Source organism: Juglans microcarpa x Juglans regia, chromosome 1S, assembly GCF_004785595.1.
Source record: "Juglans microcarpa x Juglans regia isolate MS1-56 chromosome 1S, Jm3101_v1.0, whole genome shotgun sequence".
NCBI lineage: Eukaryota > Viridiplantae > Streptophyta > Magnoliopsida > Fagales > Juglandaceae > Juglans > Juglans microcarpa x Juglans regia.
The window spans coordinates 18,978,815-19,001,675 of NC_054595.1; the positions used below are offsets into that span (position 1 = coordinate 18,978,815).

General features: G+C 33.1%; 1 protein-coding gene across 1 annotated transcript; it reads right to left on the reverse strand.

Annotated features, from left to right (window-relative positions):
* Positions 1 to 3,922: 3,922 nt before the first annotated feature.
* Positions 3,923 to 15,899, reverse strand: LOC121246727 (cell division cycle protein 27 homolog B-like). Its single transcript, XM_041144979.1, has 16 exons — positions 15,585 to 15,899; positions 14,754 to 14,826; positions 14,499 to 14,608; positions 14,314 to 14,360; positions 12,768 to 12,865; positions 11,086 to 11,405; positions 10,096 to 10,251; positions 8,984 to 9,200; positions 8,365 to 8,591; positions 8,129 to 8,194; positions 7,752 to 7,871; positions 7,388 to 7,464; positions 5,997 to 6,116; positions 5,635 to 5,854; positions 5,261 to 5,542; positions 3,923 to 4,477 (listed from the first exon to the last, which is right to left on the reverse strand). The coding sequence occupies exons 1-16, from the start codon at positions 15,687 to 15,689 to the stop codon at positions 4,427 to 4,429; spliced, it is 2,289 nt and encodes a 762-aa protein (XP_041000913.1). The 5' UTR covers positions 15,690 to 15,899; the 3' UTR covers positions 3,923 to 4,426.
* Positions 15,900 to 22,861: the final 6,962 nt, after the last annotated feature.

Sequence of the window (22,861 nt, forward strand, 5' to 3'; positions counted from 1 at the left end):
AATAGAATAGAGATTAGAAAGAAAAACAAAAAAAAAATCCCAAAACCAGATCCAAACCAAAAGGAAGGGAAAAAAAAGTTCAATAAACGTAGTGGAGAAATAGAGAACTTCAGATTCTTCACATACAACATCTAATAACAAGCCTCAACTAACGTAAAGCCCCACCTCTAAAGACGAGTCAACGACTAATCAATGCCCAGATCAGCCAATACAAGAAATTTTACATATATTAATGGATATTTTTAGAGTTTGTCGACGAACCTGGACACCATGCCATGATGGGTGATGGGTTTGTGTTGATGACTCTAAAGAGAGGGAGAGACGATCAAGATTGAGGAGAGGGAGAAAATGGCTTAGGGTGGGCGCATACAAAATAGAAGAAACGAAAATGAAACAAAAGAACTAGATGTGAAATAGGAGTACCATACCTGTGACGGTAACTGGCGACGACGTTCTCTGTGTTGTTAACTAGCGGCGACGTTCTCTGCTTTTGCCTTAGGGTTTTGGCCAAAGAGAGCAAGGGACTGAGGGAGAGAGTGAGGCAATCTTTCAGTAACCTAATGTGATTTTTGTTTAAATAGTGCGGTCCCGATAACCGCATGGCCAAACTGGATCTGGACATGGATCCGGGCGGTTAAAAAAAATTTTAACCGCTTAGTAACAATCCAGGCGGTTAACTATCCGGGACTACTGGATATCCGGTTCTCGGACCGGACGAAAAAAAATCCGGTCCGGATGCACAACCTTAAATAAAATGACTATTTCAAATTAAAATGAGTTTGTTTTCATTGCAAATAGTTTTTTTCGTTGCAAAAAATGTCACAAATATTCTTTTTTTTTTTTTTTGGTAGTGATATAGTGAAGAAATTAAGTGAATTAAAATTGAATATTACAACAAAAAATAAGAGAGAGATGGATTATAAAGAGTAATTTAGTTTAGGTTTCTTTTAAGAGTGTCTTGTCCTTAGCATCTATAGCCCTTGTCATATAGATTTCCAAGAAAAAAAAAAAAAAAAAAACTGAAGTAGTTCAAAATATTGGTTCTGTTTGACCCCATTTGTGTCAGAATGCTTTCATGTCTAATTGAACATAGAACCAGGCGCTGTACTTTATAAAATATGTTTTTTGGCCTATACTTTGAGACTAAAAGAGTACTAAATTGTTACCCAAAGCTTACAGAAGATCAGGAAAAAGACTGTCCCACTTTGAAATTAAGAGGCAATGAATACTGGTGAAGTGGGATATATGCATCTTTTGGCTCTTGCATGCAGGTTAATGTGAAAATCAGAAAGGTATACATAGTCAAGGAGTAATTTTACGTATAATCGTGAAGTACATAAACGTTATGTAATTATTTTAAAAAAGAATATAATTCACTATTAAAAAAATTAATTTTTTTTATATAGATCTCATATTTTATTTATTTTTTTTAAAGCGATTATTACGCGACAGTTGCAAAACCCATAGTTACAAATTTTTCTCTTCAAATTTAGGGAGCTACTGTAACTTTTCCTAACCTTACTTTATTATTTTTTATTATTTATTATCTTCTTTTCTTCTTTTAAATGTTTTTTCCTACTAATGTGATAATAGTTGTTTTGTCATTTCTTAAACTATTTTATAACTTATTTTTACTACCGTTATTTATATTTTTATCATCATTGCTACATTTTTATCATCATTTACAAATGAGTTTATCATTAATAGAAAATTATAAACGTTGAAAACATTATTTTTGGTGAGAAATAAATAATTTAAAATTTTGAAAAATATTAGTTAGAGATGAAAAGTTGAAACGAATCGTTAGACAAATAACTCTTGTTTGAAAAAAAAAATTGAAAATAAATGAGTTAAAACAATAATAAAAAAATAACTAAATAAAAATTACTTTAATAGAATAGAAAAATAATAAAAAAAATATATATAATGCATGAGGTTTTAGAAAAGAGCAGTAGCACCGCTCGTTTATACTGTTAGTTACTTTTGTAATTTTTTTTTCACAGTTTTTAATATATTTAAATATTTTTAAAAAATAAAAAAAGTACATCAATATATTTAAAATTACTTCTTTCATCATTAAATAAAAAGAACAAAGAAAAGATAAACAAAATCACTAAGGAATCAAATGGAACGATAAGTTTTAGATGGCATAGTATTTTTTTCCATTAGAAAAGGGTCCCTCTCTGTGGGGACCAAAGTATGCACCTATTTTCTTCCGTGCATGTTTCAGTTCCTTAAACATTTTTCTTTAAAAAAATGAGCAGTTAAAATAGAGAATATATATTTTTGACTAAAATTTAACAAATAATATAGGAAGGCTGACCGTATTTACTCTATTAAAATCTAAGCATCAAGATTATACCACATGACATTTTATTCATCTCAATATTTTTCATTGAAATAGGGCGTAAAGTATCACTATTTAATAATAATAATCATATGAGAGGGTAATATTTCTGATTGAATCGGGCCACTCAGAGTAGTCTGTTCACTTTAATCGCTAGTTATTATTATTGTTTTTTCTTATATTTCTTTAATATTTTTAAATATTTTTAAAAAATAAACAAAAAATACATCAATATATCTAAAATCAATTTCTTAATTATTAAATAAAAACAAATTTCTCGAACGTTCAAATAGAACAGTACGAATCTGTGGGTAAAGTAATTTTTTACTTTTCGATTTAATAGTCTGAAGTATAAATATAAAATATTCGATAATTTGACTTTTCTAATAATAAAGATAAGATGGGAGGGGGGCACAAGGCTTTTCTCTCTACAAAATTTAAGGCCAATAAATATAAATAGAAGTTATTATTAACACTAATTATTTTGTATATATTTAGATTATATATCTCTTAAATTTAAAATAAAAAAATAAAGAACTAAAAATAGTCATATAATAATTATAAAATATACACTGTTAATTTCTTTCTAATATTATTCAATTTAAAGCTATCCGGATTTTGAGAAAAAGGACTGTCTCGGAACTTGGGACTTGTACTCTGATGAGACAGACCGGGCGGGGGGGGGGACACGTGCAACAAAAATTCTGCACTTATAAATATGGAAAATGATAGAAATATATTTTTTTAATATTTTTTTATATAATTATATTTTAAATAAAAAATATTTTTATAAAATAACATTATTTTATATAAATACTTTTATTTTAAAATATAATTATATAAATAGTTGAAAAAAAAAACTGTACATGTATAATTATTCTTATAATATAAGCTACGTTTTTTTAGTGCTTCAATATATTAATATCACGAACCAACTCTTTATGAACCCAAAAAAAAAAAAAAAAAAATCAGAATTCAGAAGAATTATTGTGGGCTGTGCAATGTGTGTATATATATATATATACATATATATTCACGGCTAATATTTTTCCCTTCTTTGAGTAATTACTAATTATTCACACATGCAAGGAAACATCTTCACGCATAAAACATAGATAAGGAAGAGACAAAGGAAATTACAAGTAAACCGATAATGATATAAAAAGAACGTTTCAGAAAATACTCCTTGAAAAAATCAATATAATAATAATAATAATAATAATAATAAATATTTCACTATTATAAGATGTTATTTACCATCTTTTAATTATTATTTCATCATTTCCTTTTCTGATGTAGTATTAAATAGTTAAAGATTTATTTTTATTTATTATTTATCTGTCAATTATTTAATAGGATCGTGCTACACCCACCCGAGAGATTCTCCCAATAAAGCCATTTGATCTTTTTTTTTTTAAATTTTTTTCATATACTTTTTTTTATACTCTTAAACATTTAAAAAAAAATTCACACCATCATTAAAAAAATATTTCCTTAATCACTAAGTTAAATAAAAAAATTAAATTAAAAAAAAATACAAACGAGCTAGTTTCTGAAGATCAAACTCACATAAAGGATAAAAAAGTTGCACAATTTTGAAATCCAAAAATAAATCACTCATTGTCACAGGATGGGTGCAGGATTGTTTCGAGTGGATGCCGATGAGCAATATTGCTGCATTCCATGATCAACAGAATTAAATAATACTCAATATTAAGCCCTAGACTCAACGAATGGGCGAGCCAACTATACTATGAACAACTAATTCAGACTAATCATACAAAGACCTCTTTGGCATCATAAAACCACCATCCATACATGCATAAGCATGGTAGCCTTTTAATACCTTTGTAACATCAGAACCTCAGTATGTAAATCACCAGCAGAGCCGAGGTCGTCACTTCCGCATGATCTGACAGCTAAGAAGGGACGCTAGCAGAAACAAGCAGGCCTCGAGCATTAAGCCATTTTATTCATTGTCTGTCGAAAGCACAAGCAGGCCAAACTCCTTGGGGGCCTAATGATCTGAGCCGGATAATTTACATCACTCTCCCCATCCGGGGTCAAGTGCAAGTAGATCTACAAGTAGTCTTGTAGTTCATCTGGCACATGCAACTTCTCAATGGCAGCCTGTCAAAAGATACAGAGGACAAGAAGGGATCATACAGCAGAAGTTCCTTGCTCCCAGGAAAGAAACAACTTAGTGAAGAGAGAGGAAGACAAGAAAACCTACAATCTATTTGTAATGTAATCGGAACAAAAACAAGAGATTTTGTTTACTTTTGAAAACATTGATGGTATAGCCACAGAAAAAGCTAAAAGATGCATGATTCATGTCAGACAGTAAGACGAGTAGGAATTGCAACAACTGAGAACCCCTCAATTGAATTGAATGAGATGGGTGAGATAGGTTCAGAGATGGCCAGATTTGCAGGAGGAAAGTACGGCCCCACCCCAAAAAAATGATGTATTTATTGAAAAAAATGCTATATACTGCCATTATTTGATAGGGCCTCTTCCCATCTATCTTGAGCACGGATAGGGGTGAGGCCTGGGAGGAAGGGCTGCTCTCCCTTATCTGTCATAGGAACGATAACAACGGTAAACAACTCTTTTTCCCCAAATACGGAATGTATCGTCAAATATTCAATATGATTCCACAAGATCTAGTTTCATTCAAGTAACGGATTCTAGCCAATTGAAAGGATCTTCTGATACCACTTCCATAGAGCCCACAATCTCATGTGAGAATCAGTTGCATATTGTGATCTGTGCACACTCAGTTAAACTCCAACAAACATCAAAAAGAGAAATCTTTTCCTTACCTAAAAATTTAGGAAAGTTTGAAGGTGTATTTTGACAATAATCTCTAGTTTCAGAGGCAAGATGATAGCTAGAAAATAAGTCAATCACCTTAATGGTAGCTACGTCTGTTGCGGGTGGTTTCAAATCCAAAGCAAGACCAAAATGAAGCATTGCTTTGTCATGCATATTACGCCTCTTGTAGATCTTACCCATCAAAGCATATATACTGCTTTCGCGAGGGGCAAACTCTTTAAGCTCCTCCAGGGCTTCAAGGGCTTCATCAAAATTTTCCAAGCTCACTAGTATATTAGCCTTCTGATACATGGGAAGAGGATTCTTCTTATCTGCTAAAATAGCCTTCTCCATTATCACCAGAGCTTCATCACTTCTCTGTCAGGCAATAGAAACACAATTAAGAGAGCTTTCATATACTGTTGCTCCTGAAATCATAATATTAGAATTAACATAGCAATTGGTCCAACCTTTAAGGCATGCAAAGCTGTACCAAGATAAGACATTATAACAGAAGAACGTGTATTTATTTGGAAAGCCATCCGGAAGTGATGCTCTGAAAACTCATACTTCTCTTGACGAAGATATATCATTCCAAGCCCATACCAGGAGTTATAATGCCTTGCATCAACCCGAAGAGCACTCTGGTAGCTCTTAATTCCATTCTCAAAGTCCTCCAAAGCTACATATCTGTAAATAAGAGTGCAATTGCAAGATCATAAATAACTAGCTGAAGCAGCAAAAGTAAAAATTGACCATCAGAGAAGAAGTTCACTCTAAAAGGTATTCAATTAGGGGTTAAATCAGGGCAGGAAAAGAGACTGTCACATACTCGTGACCACAAAGGGTGTGTGCATATGCAAATCTTGGATTAAGTTGAACAGCTCGCTGGAAATTTCTCAAAGCAGTTTCGTGGTCTTTTTGCAAGCTATAGCAATTTCCCATAGCACACCTGCATGTCCATTCAAAAGAAAACTTATAAAGAATAATTTTATCGCTAATAAAAACTACAAACTCTGAATATAGCCACTAAAAACGAACACCTAATGCCTTCATGACCTTTGACCCTCAAATTTGCAAAGACACTCTGTGATACCCCATATGATAAGAATAAGGGTAGGTGGTGTATGAAATCCTACATTACTTGGGGAGAAGTTCTTGCTCTTTATAAGGTTCCAATGAGGCTCCAATTGTTGTATCATCGACTAGTCCTTTTAGAGTATAGACCATGTGGTTTGGGCCTTCCATTGGAGCGTTACAAATAGTATCAGATCTTATCCTAACCAAAAATGTGGGGCTTGAGCCGTGCCACCTACGATGGACTGGCCTGACGAAGACGTCGGGATTTTTTTTTTTTTTTTGGCAGGGGGGAAGAGAGAGAGAGAGAGAGAGAGATTGTGATACCCCATATGATAAGGATAAGGGTAAGTGGTGTATGAGATCCCTCATTACTTCGGAATGAGAAGTTCTTGCTCTTTATAAGGTTCCAATGTGACTCTAATTGTATCATTAACTAATCATTTTAAAGTATAAGTCATGTGGTTTAGGCATTCCATTGGGGTATTACAACCTAGTACCGTCAAAAGTTGTGGATTAATGCCACAAAACCAATAAATCACTGCATTGCTAATCATGGCCATCATAAATAGAAGCAAATAACCCCAAGGGGTTGGCCCAAGTGGTGAAGGCCTTGGTCTTGAGGTATCATTCCCTTCAAGGTCCAAGGTTCAACACCTCATGGGTGCAAACAATTTTTATGGGGCCACCCCCTGTTGAAAAACCAGCAATTTAACTAGTTCCGTGTAGGAAAACTTCCGAGGGTGCGGTGCAAGGGACCGGGGTTTACTTTGCAGGGGTGAGTCCGAAAAGCCCTGCCTTGGAGATGTTCCCCGACATCAAAAAATAAATAAATAAATAGAAGCATGTAAAAGGATGGTAGAAACAAACACAACACAGCTCATGAGACAAAATAGAAAGATAAAAGCCAAAAGACCTTCCCATCCCTCAACTGAAAAAAGGTAGGCAGGAAAAATATGTACTTCTCTAAATAGGAGTAATTGCATATTGCAGGTAAACTCTAAACACAAGATAGAAGTACCAAAGAAATTGAGGGTTAAAACATTTTGGAGAATGAGAAATATAAAAAAGTCACTGCAGAAATCTAATGCCGAGAAGAAAGGTTAGAATGCACTGTGTAATGAGAAGAAAGATTGAAAAGGCTACCAAGATTGAGATGCTAAACGGTCAGTTGAGATAAGTTCTTGAGCCAGATAACTCAACTTCATATCTTCCTTCAAATGCTGCAATGGAGATAAAACAACTGTCAGCGAAGCAAGGGAGTCAAGGAAAACTTTTCTGCAAGCATCCAGTAATATAAACACAAGAAAATATCATAAGAGAGCTATCACTTCAGATAAGTAGAATGACAATAACTTTAAGCCTGCAGCTTGTGGTTAGATGAATTTGCTGAAGTCACCCATCTAAGGGATTAAATTTTCAGATTGCATCATACAGGACTTATGATACCCCCTCTCCTTACAGTAGATAAAAGAGGATTTTTTACAAATACGGTATGCTGGGAACTCACATAAAGTACTGTAGAATAAGTATCCATTCCGTCTAAGCTGTAAGGGGATGCCTGGCGGGCAAGACTGAAAGCCCCATCAGCCTCTAAATAATCAACCAATTCGAAATATGCTTTTCCAACCTGCATTTAAAACATGAACAAATTAAGAGGTCCAATAGTCAGGAATATGCAGACATGCTAACGTTCTAGCATAAGTCTAAGGTGCTCCCAAAAAAGTGGGTACAATGTATGTAAATAAACTAGTTCATTAAAAAACCATGCATCTATATGAACAGTCACAAATCACAGCTGACGCAAGTACATGATCAGCAGTAGAGAAAAGTATAAAATCCAGAAAAGGGTCAAGGAAAGGAAATAGCTTTGAACTACCAAACTACCTGGGAAAGCACCCAGCCCGTGTTATAATGCTTGTGTGGAAGTTTAAGATAAACATCCAGTGCTTCCTGTAACCCAGAAGCAGTCAGACAATGAAACATGAGCCAGGAAATACAAGATATCTTAGTTCCATATTTGGTGCTTTCTAATATAACTCCACTAATGTCATAATATATATTCTTTTCTGTCCCATTTAAGAAAAAGTATCTTTTATCTATTAAAAATAATCAAATTATACCTGACATCTGTACATACAGGAAAGTCTGTAGCCTTCCCCAAGAGTTCTCAAAAGACCCAGTATTTCTGAAGCACCACTAATAACTTTTGAGCCGTTCATGATACCTCCACTAATTGGAATGGTTGTTCCTTCTTGTTCAAGAGATCTAGTATCACCAGAGGGAGACAAACTAGAAGTTGTTGACGTGACGTTTGTACGAGAATCATCAAAAGTCTCATTGCGTATCCCTAAAAGAGATCAAATTAGACAGTTTTAGGGAGTCATTTACTAGCACCATGAGGCAGAAACATCACCTAATAAAACAAATTAGTTCATGACTGGCCAGTTTCAGACTGGCATATTGGAAATCAACTGTAATTTATAAGAACAAATGTTGTATCCACAGTAAAATTAACTTGAGTTTAAACATGACTTAAATAAAGTCATTTCATGTTTTTTTTATCAGTAAACAAAATTTTATTGATCATAAGAATAGGCAAGAACCAAGTAACGGGCATTTCATTGTTAACAAAGCGGTAGACAAAAACTACGTAAAGGACTATCAGTGAAGATTTCCATTTGCATTTGATGGTATAGTTCACTGAATTAGTAAAAGATAAAAGATAAAAAGATTCATTACCTTCATCAATATTTTCATTGGTCCATGACTGAACCTTACGAATTGTCACAGCACGAAATGCCATAGAGCTCAGTTTGGAACCTCCAAGATATTTAGAAGAGTTGCTAGTTCCATTTCCAACTACCATTGTAGCACTCACATTTGAGTTGGCCCCTGCATCTCCAGAAAGCCTCGTACTTCGTCGAGGGCCAGAATCAGAAAATAACCTCCCAGAAATCTGAAAATAAAGGAAACAAAGGATCTCAAGGGAGAAGAAGATCCAAATAATGCATCAAATAGATCTAAGAATGATGTAAAAACCACTCAACACTACATGCACGTTGATATGCCAAGAAAGCAGTGGAATTAATTCAGCAAAAAATGTAGTTACTAAGACAAGCTCAAATGACTTGAAGAACAAAATGTAAATGTCACCCGATGTGCACACAAGAACAAACATGCCAACCAAATTAACAATATTAGGCAGCAAGATGCCATAAGATGAAGAGAAAAGTTAAACCGACATATTAAGTACAATAGTGCAACTATGTAATGAACTGAAGGCTGTATCAGCCTCAAAAACAAAATAACCTAACTATGAGTTTAAATTATGTAGCAAAAAAAGGCAAGGAAAAACAGAGAATACCGAAACCAGATAACGTCACAAAAATCAAAAATAAAGAGAACCAGATAACAAAATGATCTCAAAGGGAAAAATAAAGGCTGGTACCCTCTGCAAAAGCTTGCAACTTTACTTTGAAAGTTTCCAAATTCGCCAAATAAATTTCTAAAAAGATTCTTTTTTTTTTACAATATATAAAGTCTAAAGCTGATAAGACTCCCTTGTCTCAATTCTAGCTCATTCAAAAAACATACATGTTATTAATAACTCCTATGGGCTCCCTAGTTTTGTACACATTACCACTCTGAAAATCTGATCAATAGTTTGTCAAATGAAAAAAAAAAAGGACACCTAATAATTTAATTTGTGAAATTTTTAAGGAACCAAATAATGGGGAAACCACATTACTCTAAGAAAAACATATGAAACCATTAGTGCACATAAATATGCATTTATATCTATATAAGAGAATAAGATTAAAAAAGCAAGCATGAATTTTCAAAGCTATAACCTTCCGTAATTTTCCTTCATCCACAAACTTTCTTCGAGGGGCTTGAATAGTAGAGTTCACAGTGGACCTTGGAGAGCTATCAACAGTGACTATGCTTTGGTTTGGCCCATTTGGCTGAGCATTTCTGCATAAAGGTGGCGGAGCAACACCTGACAACTGTGAAATGTTGGGGATCTAAGTGCACTGATTGATCTTTACAGTAAAAAGGACATATAAACTAATAAAGATGTAGATAGCTCAATATATTCATTAAAGAAACAAACAAAAAAGCAAAAACAAATGGTTAACTTAACTAAAATTTTGGCAGAAAGTTAGGCATCCTTTTATAAGAAATACAAACATATTAATAAAGATGTAGAAAGAAAAGTGAGGAATTGGTGGATCATTTTATTTTACAATATGAGTTTGCTAGCATCATAAGGAACATGATCTTTGGCCAGCTTGTAATAGTTTGGGTGATGCTTTCTCAGGTAGTTGAACTCCTAACATGTTGGAAACAGCAGTTTGGCAACCATCAGTGCGTACCTTTGTGGAAGATGATCTCAGTGTGCTTACTATGGTGTCTATGTAGAGAAAAAAACAAGCACAGCTTTGAGGATTGCAAAAAAGGGTGTTGGAGCTCAATTATTTTGTTCTTAAAAGCCGTTATAATTGGATAATGAACTTAAAAGTCTTCTTCTTCAACACCTTGTTTCCTTGGCCTATTGCTGTCTATTGATAGAACTTACTGATTACCTATATATATATATATATATTTCAAGAATTTGTAGCTCTTTTTCCTTTTGCTTGTCAAGTGGGTCTCTTGCATACTTTATGTCAATTGGGGTAATACCCTTTTTCAGCATAAATAAAATCTCTATTGTACCCATCAAAAAATTTATAATGGTGACTAGTCATTAATATACTCAAAAGAAGGAAAAAAAAAAAACAAAGCAAAAAGAATGCAAAACTTTACAGTGTTAACATTAGCTGTAATTTAGATTATCATACCTGTGAGGCCATGGGTGAAGGAGTATTATAGAATGATATGTTTGATGAAACACCATTTGAAGGCTGACTAGCAGCTCCTCCTAGTGCAGTTGCTCCATGATAATTGCCAGGAATATCTTTTTGGTTATTGCCTTGCATGTGTTTCAATTGCCTTGGACTGGCATCATCTGCCCCTGGGCCAAAGTTTCCAGAAGAAGCTAAGCCACGATCCTCATTTGACATGTGCAAGCTTTGGGAAGATGATCCATGGGGTAAGTATTGCTTTTGTATGCAAAGAGCCGCTGCTTCACCAAAAACTGCAGCTGCTTCTTCAGCAGCACCTAAAAGCATAAAAAGGAATAGCTTGCTTAAACATGGACCAAAGTTACAAAATCAAGCATGAGTTCCCTAAGGGGCCAATACTTTTTTTTTCATGCATGAAGAAAAAACGTAACTGGCTTGTATAATATAAGGCCAAAAGGCATTCGGCAAGGTGTCATTTACTGTGCCTGGGAAATGCTACTAGGGCAAAGTGAATCAACTTCCTTGCACAGAAATATGCCTCTTATTACCCAAGAGATCAATACTATACTTCTGAATTATAAGAAAACTGTTTAATCAGATATGGAATATCATAGTCATCAAGCAAAACTGCGAGCAGTTACTGTCATATCCATAACATAAAATGCACTTCTCAAATTTCTTGCAAAGATAATCAATCCATCCCCTATAGCTCTTTTGGCTTAGTTAAACTTCCAAGTGGTCTCAAACTTCATCTGGTTTAAAGGACACCATGTCCTATGACTTGTGGCAACAACTCCACACATACACCAAATTAATGACAAGTTTGCAAAGGAACTAAAATACAAACATGGGAAAATATTACTTAAGGGGGAAGTAAATAAATCACATTTACAATTACATGATCATGATCATGATCAGACAGAAATAAAAATACACAAAAATTACTAAAAGTCATGATTAAAAGACAAAAAGCAATCAAGATGACCTACAATGACCAGTAAAATTGCATTGCCATTCTTTATATATAATAATTTTAATATCATTACCCCAGCTCCACCAATGATACAGAGATGGCTGCATTCTCCAACTTCCTGATAGAGGGTCAGTTTAAGAAAGGTATAATTATAGATAAATTCCCCACTATACATTTTTTTTTAAAGAAAAAAAGAAGATACCATTAAATTTAAATTGGATGTGAAGGGCCATGAATATTACTTTTAACCCTTAACTATCAAACTCAACTGGCAACATATTTAACAATCAGATTACCTTTAACTGCAAACTCATATTTTGATTATGATATTACACATCCACATGACCTAGTTGAATATTAGAAATATGAAGTTACAATTTTAAGAGTTGTACGATCATAGAGCAAGAAAAATGACATAGAGAACATCAACGAATGACTAAAGCTCCACCAAGGAGATAATACATAGAAATAAAGTATATTTGCAGAGACAACATCTAATAGTAATGATGGGATTGAATTTAAATGTACTGATTAACAAGTCAAAATGGAACCTATGAAGTACATTGGTTCACAATCAGCTTAAATTCCTAAACATAACAGTTAAAGCCCTTAGAATTAAAACATCAGTAACTACTCAAAATTATCAAAGATGATATTACACAGCAGTTGAAGGACTTGAAACCATGTGACTAGTCTTTGCACAAACCTAAGACACAAAGCTCCTCATATGCAGCCCACATTAAAGGATCTGCTGATAATGCCTGCTTAAAGTGATGTACAGCAGTTTTCCTTCTGTCAGTGTACCTAAAACAAAATAAAATCGCAATGAATAAAAGCTGATATGCTGAATTAAGAAGTTGCACATAACCAAAAACTATAGAAATGGACATGATTTTGCAATCTGAACATGAAATAATTAACCATTTCAGAATTTATGTCACTTCTGGAATTCAAAGATGAGAACTGAATGAATTCAGTCCAACAACCAGTCATAAGACGAAGGAAAGATAATGCATAGAGCACAAAGGATAAAGGCCATATAGTAATGGAATTCAATTAATTGGATTTAGTAGCCCCGTTTATATCGTCCAAGTACTAATTCAATCCAGGACTTTTTTTACAAGTAACCAAAAATTTTATCAAATAACGCAAATGCTTATCCCATGTCCATAGGATGTATACAAGAGAAACACCTAATTAGGAACTTTAAATGACACAAAGAAACCATGAGACCCAACCTATTATCTATATCAGATGCCCAAAGAAGCAAAATATTGAAGCAGAACGTTTTTCAATTAAAATTTTAAATTGAACCCAATACTTTGGATCAGCTAGAGCTGCCAAAAAAAGAACAGACATATTTTGTAATGAGTAAGATAAATTTTATTAAAAAGAAAAGGGATATTATCCTGGCATACAGGAAGTATACATGACCACACTCAACCAAGAAAGGGGGAAAGAGATATAATATCCTGAAAATAAGAAATAGAAAAGGGAGCACCATAGTGGGCTTTTGTCCACTGATACAAGGTGTTTAAAACATAAAATTTAAATCCGACACCAATCACTTGCAATCATCAAAGTTACGCCGGTTTCTTTCCCTCCATATGCACCATATGATGCACAATGGAACCATCTTGCACAACGAAACATATAGATGGCGCTCAACTTTCCATTCCAACATGTTAATAGCTCCACCACCTTTGAAGGCATCACCCACCACCAAAAGAAGAATAGAAACAAAGCTAACAAACACAAATAAAAGAATGTCCCCTTGTATCGCTACTATAGTCAGTGAGGAGAGTAAGAGAGACTGTATCTTAAGGAAGGGGGAAATGTAAATTAAATAAGCTTCTTTTGCCTGATATTCTGTCAAGAGAAATGTTTCCAAATTTTGAAACACATTGACTCATCTTATTAGAAAATAACGTATTGTAGATTAGCAAAAAAAATAATAATAATGTATTGTAGACTTAGGCCTGGTTTGGATTCACAATCCATCTCAACTCATCTCACTACTATTCATCAACTTTAACTCACAAATCTCACTACTATTCACAATCCATTTCACTACTATTCACAACTCATCTTCGAATCCAAACGAGGCCTTATTTGTCTCTCGTTTGTGCTGTACACGTATGACGAGCAAAGGGAAATACCTCTCTGGAAGTTCACAGAATGATGTATGGGACAACAAAATGGCAACCTACTATTTCAATAATAATAATAAGAAGAATACATAAAAAAGCAACCTGTAAATAAGTCCTAAAAGGTAATGACCAGCTGCACCATTTGGAATCTGCATAAAGATAACAACACCAAGCAATTCATCATCGTCTGAAAAGCATCTGAGCAAGTACATGCTTGCCAGAAAATGAGGGGGTTGGGGCAACTAAAGACCAAGAAAATAAAAAATAAAATAAAAGCATACACTTGCCTCTGCACCAGGCTCATTAGGGGGACATAATGCTGCTTCGGCTTCATTGAGAAGATCCATCTGAAAGCATGATAGTGCAAACATGTAGCGCGATTGCGCCATTTGCGCGCCTTCATACAATAATGAACAAACAAAGAAGAGAGATTTATGCATAAGAACACTTTCAATAAATTAAACCACCAAAAATAAAAGTACAAAAATCCTAATACTAAATTGGTTCAATAATGGCAGAAAATTAAGTACTATGACACATACCCTTTAAAATATGGTACGCGGCATAAGATTGATTGCTGTGCAAATAACAGCCAGCCAATAATTGCATATTGGTCTGCTCATAAGAAAAAGTAAGTGTCAAGGAGTCGAGTCAAACTAAGTAAACAAAGGAAAATAATAACAATAATCACGAGATTCAATTATAGACTGTAATAGTTATATCCTTCAGTATGCTTCACCACTGTGAAAACTTTGTCAAATGATGTGCGCTGCCATGAACAGCAATTTATAGTTAAATTGAAAATAAAGAGTTCCTAGTTGAAGCCAACGAAGTAGCAAAGTGGGTAAAGTAAACCGAGCCCATGAACCATTTTTGCACTTTCACTCATTACGCGAATTTCCTTTTCTAGGTAGTGAATAAGTATTACTGATAAAAAATAAAAAATAAAAAGGTAGTGAAATAAGTATTTGATTACGGTTATACGAGGGAGGAAACGGAAAAGAAAAGCAAAATGATCTAGTACCTTCCTACATCCTATTCTGCGTTTGCACCCCCCCCCCCCCCAACCAAACCTCTCAAATTTCTCATGATACCAAAAAAAAAAGAAAAAAATAATGGAATTTGTAGGGAATCGATTAAACTAAGCGTTTTACTCTAACGAAGCACTAATACTGGTAATTGACGCCAAATTAATCCTTGGAGGATTGAGACACAGTACAAAGAGAAAAGAAAATTGGAAGCAAATACCTAATGCCGCAAGATTTGAAAGAAATAACCCCCTTAATTTCTGCCACGGATTTCGAAAACCAAGCAAAGAGGCGAGAAGTAAAGAGAAATTAAAAGATACAAGATGAAAAGGAAAAGGAAGGTACCTCAGAGGGGAACTCAGCGCATAGGCGTTCGCACATGAAAATCGCGTTCCGGTACATAAAATGACGAAGACTGTTTTGTACACAGTCCACGAGTATTGCTTCCATGGCTGCTCCGATTCTCAGAGAGAGAGAGGGAGGGGGGGGGGGGGCAGGGTTTATAATCTTTATATGGTTTTGGGCGGCCGGGGGCTCGGGTTCAAATCACGGAGGCACGTGAGAGGGATCGGAGTATTACTTCCATGACTGCTTCGATTCGATTCAGAGAAAAAGAGGGGGGAGTGGTTTTCCAAATTTGGGGACTTTAGGTTCAAATCGAGGCGGCACGTCACCAGACACGTGACAGGGATGGAGGATTTAAAGTTTAAGCAAAGAAGATTTTTAAAAATAAAAATTTTATTTACAAGTTAGGTGTAGAGCATATTTATTATTCAAATCTTATTATTTAAATAATATAGATTATCTACTCTACAAACCAGCTCAAAAATATAATCTGTTAAAAAAAGTAATGAAAGATGTACAACCATTTTCACAACTCTTTATATAATTATATTTTAAAATTTATGATTTTACAAAAGTACCTCAACTTTAAAATACGAGTAATGCTACATATAGTCGTAGAGTGTGTAAATTTTATATAATATTTTTAAAAAAGAGTGAGGTCCATCATTAAAAAATTAATATTTTTTATGTAAATTTCATATTTATTCAATTTTTCTAAAAAAATTACGTGACACTTACGCACTCCACGATTGTAAATATTATTTTTCTTAAAATACAGATTTGCGAAGAGTTGTAAACTTATTTATTATTAATATTTCGGTCATTCGATGTTAACTAAAGAAATAGTACAAAGCGATTTCAAGATAAAATTAATAATACAAAGCACATAAAAAAAATAATTAGAATATGATAATTAGAATAATCATTTATTATATTGCAAGTATATAGGGTTATGTTATAAACAACATCTTATTTCACTCTCAATTTAATTTCCTTAAAATAATAAATTCAAGTAAGTGAGATATGTACGTACTACATAATATATATTTATCAAGTAAATTTAATATTGGATAAAGGATAAAGGTCATCATTAACCTTAATATGGCAATAGTACTAAAGCAAACACTGATTTTTAGGCCTTCTTCACAAGTGCCTTCATCATTAGTATACTCTCAGCACCAATCCTAAACGACAATTTATTTTGTAAAGAGAAAATATATTTACAACAATAAATTATATAACTGTCACGTAATCATTTTAAAAAAATAAAAATAAAATATAAGATCTACATAAAAAATATTAATTTTTTAATAGTAGATCTCACTCTTTTTTAAAGCGATTATACGATATTTACGCACTTCACGATTATACGTAGAATTACTCTTTTCCAAATAGTTGGTTGCTTTTTTTCTCATTCTGTTACATTTGAGTGGTTATATTTAGTATTTACCATCTTCACTCTCGGTATGTCACCATTGAGTTATCAAATTAGTGGAAATTAGTTGTTGTATTTTAGTAAGCCTTTGTTTGTTTTTGTAGATGAGATGATATAAAAGTTAAAAGTTAAATAAAATATTATTAGAATATAACTTTTTAATATTATTTTTGTTTTGAAATTTAAAAAAATTAAATTATTTATTTTATTTTATGTAAAAATTTAAAAAATCTGTAATGATTATATGAGATGAGATGAAAAATTTTATGAAAATGAAAGAGACCTTGTAGACTAATCATTTGATGCCAAGAATATTGAGAATATAATAATAAAAAAATATATAAATATAATTTTTCTTTCACATTATTATACAATGGCCATGAGCTTGCTCCAAAAAGTGTTATTTTTGTCTTTGAGGACTACAGTTCTCTCCGTGAAAGGATTGTTGCCATCTTGATCCCACTACTCAAAGCGAATATCTCTTGTCATGTCACCTTCGACAACCAGAATTTTCTCTCCACTCCTGAGTCCCTGACACTTCTCTAGCCAATCCCACTCTTTGATGTTTTTCTCTTTTAGCCTGCCCATATGATGTGTCTCAGATGCCTTCTACAAGTTGTTTTAAATGCATAAAACCAAGTAAAAGCACAAGTTGTTGTCAACAAATATCAAATAGTAGCAAAGAACCAAATAGGGAAATAATTGAGGAAATTAGACCCCATTTTTGTATTTTAAAAATCAACCATAAATAACAATGAATTAACTTTAAAATAAAACTTATAGTTTTTTTTTTCTTAAATAAAAAAGATAAGAGAGAACAACCTTATTTAGGTGTGACCATAATAGCATTTTACTTACAAGAAAGATCTAGACGACAAGAGATTGCAATTCTCAAGTCGGGTTTGAGCCATAGTTTAAACCTTAGTCCCACTAGAAAACTCAATAAAGTTTAGACTATTGATCCAAATAGTCTAAAGTAATACCATATTCGGATTCGAATCCAGAACTTCGTAAATACCAAACCACTTACCCAAAGATGATTGATCCACCACCCCTCAGTGGTAAATAAACTTATGGTTTTACTAAAATGAAAAGGAAGCCCGTGGCTTTTACCACGAGAACCTTGACAAACAATTGCATTAGGTAATAAAAAAAAAAAAAAACACATAACAAAACGTAGCATCATTTGCTCAACAATAGTATAAGAAGCGTGTCCCAATCAGGCATGTCATACAACAAAAGGAACACATGATTTACTATCATGAATGGTTCAAAGAAAACCATGTTGTCCACGATCTAGTACCGTTTCTAACAAGGCTCAAACTGTCACACATGAAATCCTGTATGGTAAAAACATAATAATAATAATAATAAGTGATCGAATAGCGGTTATCGATGGTTAATTAGACTCTTATTGTTACAAGTCACAACAAGAATATATGTTACTTGTCTAAAGCATTGTGGCCATTGAGAGAACAAAAAGAGAGAGTTTCCACGAAATTCTGACATTTGAGAATGCAAATTGTAGTGTTCCCAACAAATCATTGCAACATGATCAACCTTGCCTTTGTTGAGTTTGAAGATGAGTCTTTGTTGCCGTGGCCACTGCGACCAACAGGCTACCAAGACCCCTAATGATTTTCATGGCTTGGGAACAATGGGCCTGAAAACAGAACTGATCGACTAAGGGGGAGAGAACAGAATGAACCGGTTCCGATCGGTTTGGCAGTTGGTTTTGGAACTTTCTACATTTTCTCAGACTCTTTACAGACCAAACCCCGTTACCCCTTTACAGTTTATAGTGTTACACGCACGAATAAAATTTGAGATTTCAACAATAAAATGGCATTTGTTAGCATACACAAATAATTTGAATTAACAAAATAGACATTGAAAATATAGATTAAAGATTCAAAACTAACTTCGTGAAACCGAGTTTGGCAGTGGAGCACTTACTGATAACGTGAGAAGGTCTTAGAGATGAGAGAGAAAGAGATGGGATGCAAGGGAGAGGGAGATGGAGGGAGAGAGAGAGAGAGGCGGCATCGGGGCAATGGGGCCGGCAAGTTGAGTCTTGCCGGTGAATAACCGAACGGAGGGGGAGACACGAGAGAGGTCTAAGAGATGAGAGAGAGACGATGCTAGAGATGAGAAATAAGGAAGAGGGGAAGGGGGGCTTCATTCCTGACCAAAACAATGTCGTTTAACTTACTAAAATTACACGACTTCGTTTTATATAAAAATTAAATAAATAATATATATTATATCAATTGGTTAATTAGTTTGAACACCGGAACTGAACCGACAGACATCGTCTCCATCAATTTCGACTGCTTCCAAAGTCTAGCGGCGACAGTTGTTGTTCACACCTAAGGAATAAGGGCTTGTTTGTTTTCTCGGATAAAATGAGATGAGTTGAGATTAAAATTAAAAATTTAAATAAAATATTGTAGAATATATTTTTTAGAATCATGCTACAGCTCCCGTTGGGGGCTCCCGCTGGGCTTAGTATGTACTTTTTTATGTGTATTTTTTTAATTTATTTTTTATATAGATTTTTTTTTTACACTTTTTAAATATTTTTAAAAAATAAATAAATTTAAAATATTATTAAAAAATACTTCCTTAATCAAAAAGTAAAAAAAAATCATTAAAAAATATTTTTTTAATCACAAAGTAGAATTTTTATACTTCTTTAATCACAAAGTAGAATAAAAATTCTACTTCGTGATTAAGAAAATATTTTTTAATAATATTGTAATTTTTATTTTATTTTTTTAAAATATTAAAAATTATTAAAAATATCTATAATAAAATTTAAAAAAAAAACACATATAAAAAAACACTAGAGCCCAACGGGAGCTCCTAGCGGGATATCTAGCATTTTTCTATTTATTAATATTTTTTTTTTTTTGAGATTTGAAAATTTTAAATTATTTATTTTATTTTATATTAAAAATTAAAAAATTATAATGATGAAATGAGATGAAATGTATTTTAAAAACAAACGAGGACAATAGATATCTCAAAATTTGGAAATGGGTTAGCCGGTTAGGGCTTATACTCACCCACGTACCGGTGGATTTTGCCCCCCCTCAAGCCCTAAACACATTATTGTGTGATTTAGAATAGTTATAAAAAATTTAAAAATACATTTTCTCACTGAATCACCCAATTTAAACAAATATCCTTTTTAATTGCTTAATCGAGTTGGATGGTTTAGAAAGGGATGCACATGTATATCCTACAATATTTTGTGAGACTTTCAGACAATGTATTCCTGGTATGAGTATTTTTATTTCTCTCTACATTAGATCATGTAATTTAATAAAAAAAATTCGATTCTTACACTAGGCAATTAAACTTAAGGCTCGTTTGGACATTTGAAGTACGGGGATGTTTGGAAAAAAGTTTGCATCCAATCTCATCTCATTTATTTCCTAAATATCATTTAAACACAAATACTTTCAAACTAATTATTATAATTTTTTCAAACTAATTATTACAATTTTCTAAAACTTTCAAATAAAAAATAAAAAACAATTCAACTTTTTCAAATCTTAAAACAAAAATTATATTTTAACAATATTTTAATTTTATAATATTTCTTATTCAACTTTTTCTCTCTCATTTTTTAAAATTCAAAAAAATATTTAACTCAAACTATCTTACTATTATTCACAAACTATCTTGCTACTATTTATAAAATTTTCATCTTATCTCATTCCCCAAGCATCTCCTAGAATTTTGTGAATAATAGTGAAATGATTTGATTTCAAATATTTTATTGGGTTTGAAAGGAAATAGAAAATTTTGAATAAAAATATTATAAAGTTAAAAAATTGTTTGAATATAATTTTTTAATATAATTTTTGTTTTGAGGTTTGTAAAAATTGTATTGATCTTCATATTTTGTTTTGAAATTTGTAAAAGTTGTATTGATATTTGTGTTTTGATGACTATTACGTGATGATTAGGTGAAAAAGTTAAAAATTTGAAATTAAAAAATGTTTTATATTTAAGTGATGATGGAAATGAAATTATAAGAAATTATAAGAATTTTAATAATTATGTGTCTCATTTTTGTATTCAAACAAACCCTTTACTCGTTCTATAAATCAAATTGACCTTTTTTTTCCCTTTCTAAACAAGCATATTATAGATATATTTAGCAATTACAGAATATGATAGTCAATAGGGGGCCCAAACATTCAACCCAAATTAACAAATACAACACAAGAAATAAATAATAATAAAAAAAAAGTGGGATCTGAGGTCAATGACTTGACTCCACTCATTTCCCACAAGGGGAAGCCGCTTAAAGTGGTTTTGATACAGTCCGATAAACAAACTGTAATACAACGATTGAAAGTTGCAGTGAAGAGATTTGTGTTGCATTTTGCTAGTTTGGACTGGCTGCATGAGACTTTCACTACCTCTTTCTCACCATCATTAGTTAGGAGAAGCAAAAATATAGATAGACAGCAAACAGGAGATCCATCGAATAGTCGAAGGATAACGGTTAGGGACTGTGGCGGCACGTGGGGAACACGCCCCATTCTATGAGTATAGAACTTGGTTGGATCTGAAGAATTCGAGGTCGTTGGCCCCAGAAATCACGCATGGTGGCAGCAGGAACTTCTTAGTGCGATGGCATGTGGATCTCACACGCGTTTTGATCCACGTGTGTGACTCACGCGCCGCTTTATTTGACAATATTCTTCGACCGTCTGAATGATCGCTGCTAGGAAATCTTGCAGTGGGACACGTGGCGGTCACTAGGCTCTAGAAAGCAACAGATCGGTGGTTCTCCTTGCTATGGAAGGAAAACAAAATGCACAGTTTTCAGACTAGCCATATGGGAGGAGGGAAGGAGGAGCCAAAGCTCCACCCCCCCTGGGCGGAGAAAATGGGATATTTGGTGGGTCTTGGTTGAGAGCAAAATGCTGGAGAAAATATTGGGCTCTCAACTTTTTATCTACTTGGCGTTCTTAGTATCACAATCAGATTGACCTTAATTGCACATGAGTGAAACCCAGAGTAAAGGGTTGTAAAAAAAAAAAAAAAAAATGGCCGAACTAGTGTGTACGGTCCAATTTAACTAGTCTTGTCCAGTTCTGGTTCCTAATAATTAAAATCGGTTAGAAATCGGTTTAGTTCCAGTTTCGATATTTAGAACACCGGTTCGAATCGAATCAGACTGGTACATGAAATTTTAATTTTATTATTCATTTATATTATTCTTATAACATCAAATTAATATAAAAAATAATATGACATTTGATATAAATAAAATTATTTTTATAAATTTTAATATAACATTTGATTATGATATATCATATATTGATCTTATTATTTATAATATAACATTTAAATTTTGTTATAACTTATAAATCTTAATTTTATGGTCAATCACTTGTTAAAATTTTGTTGGAGTATATTTTTTTTATCTGTGGAATTGTAAAAATTAAAAATTCTGATTTCAATGATGAATTACATATCAATTCTTAAAATTTTAAAATAGAATATATCAATTCGATTCTAATAAAAAAAAAATTCTAAAATAGTACTAATAGTTACACCCACACCGGAGTGGTTGGGATTACCATCTTTAGCCCTAATGGTTAGATTAAATATCATTGTCTTAACTGCTCTCTTTCTGATTGGCAAGTCTTATCACATCGTTGGGAAGTCAGTAGATATTAGCAACGATAAGTGAAAAGAAAATGGGAAAAAAGGAAAATCCCACCCATACAAAGAGAAAAATTCCTTGGGCAATTCTGCCGCTGTGAAATCATCAGCATGCCCACTTACCTCCTTTAGAAGCATAAATCCATATACA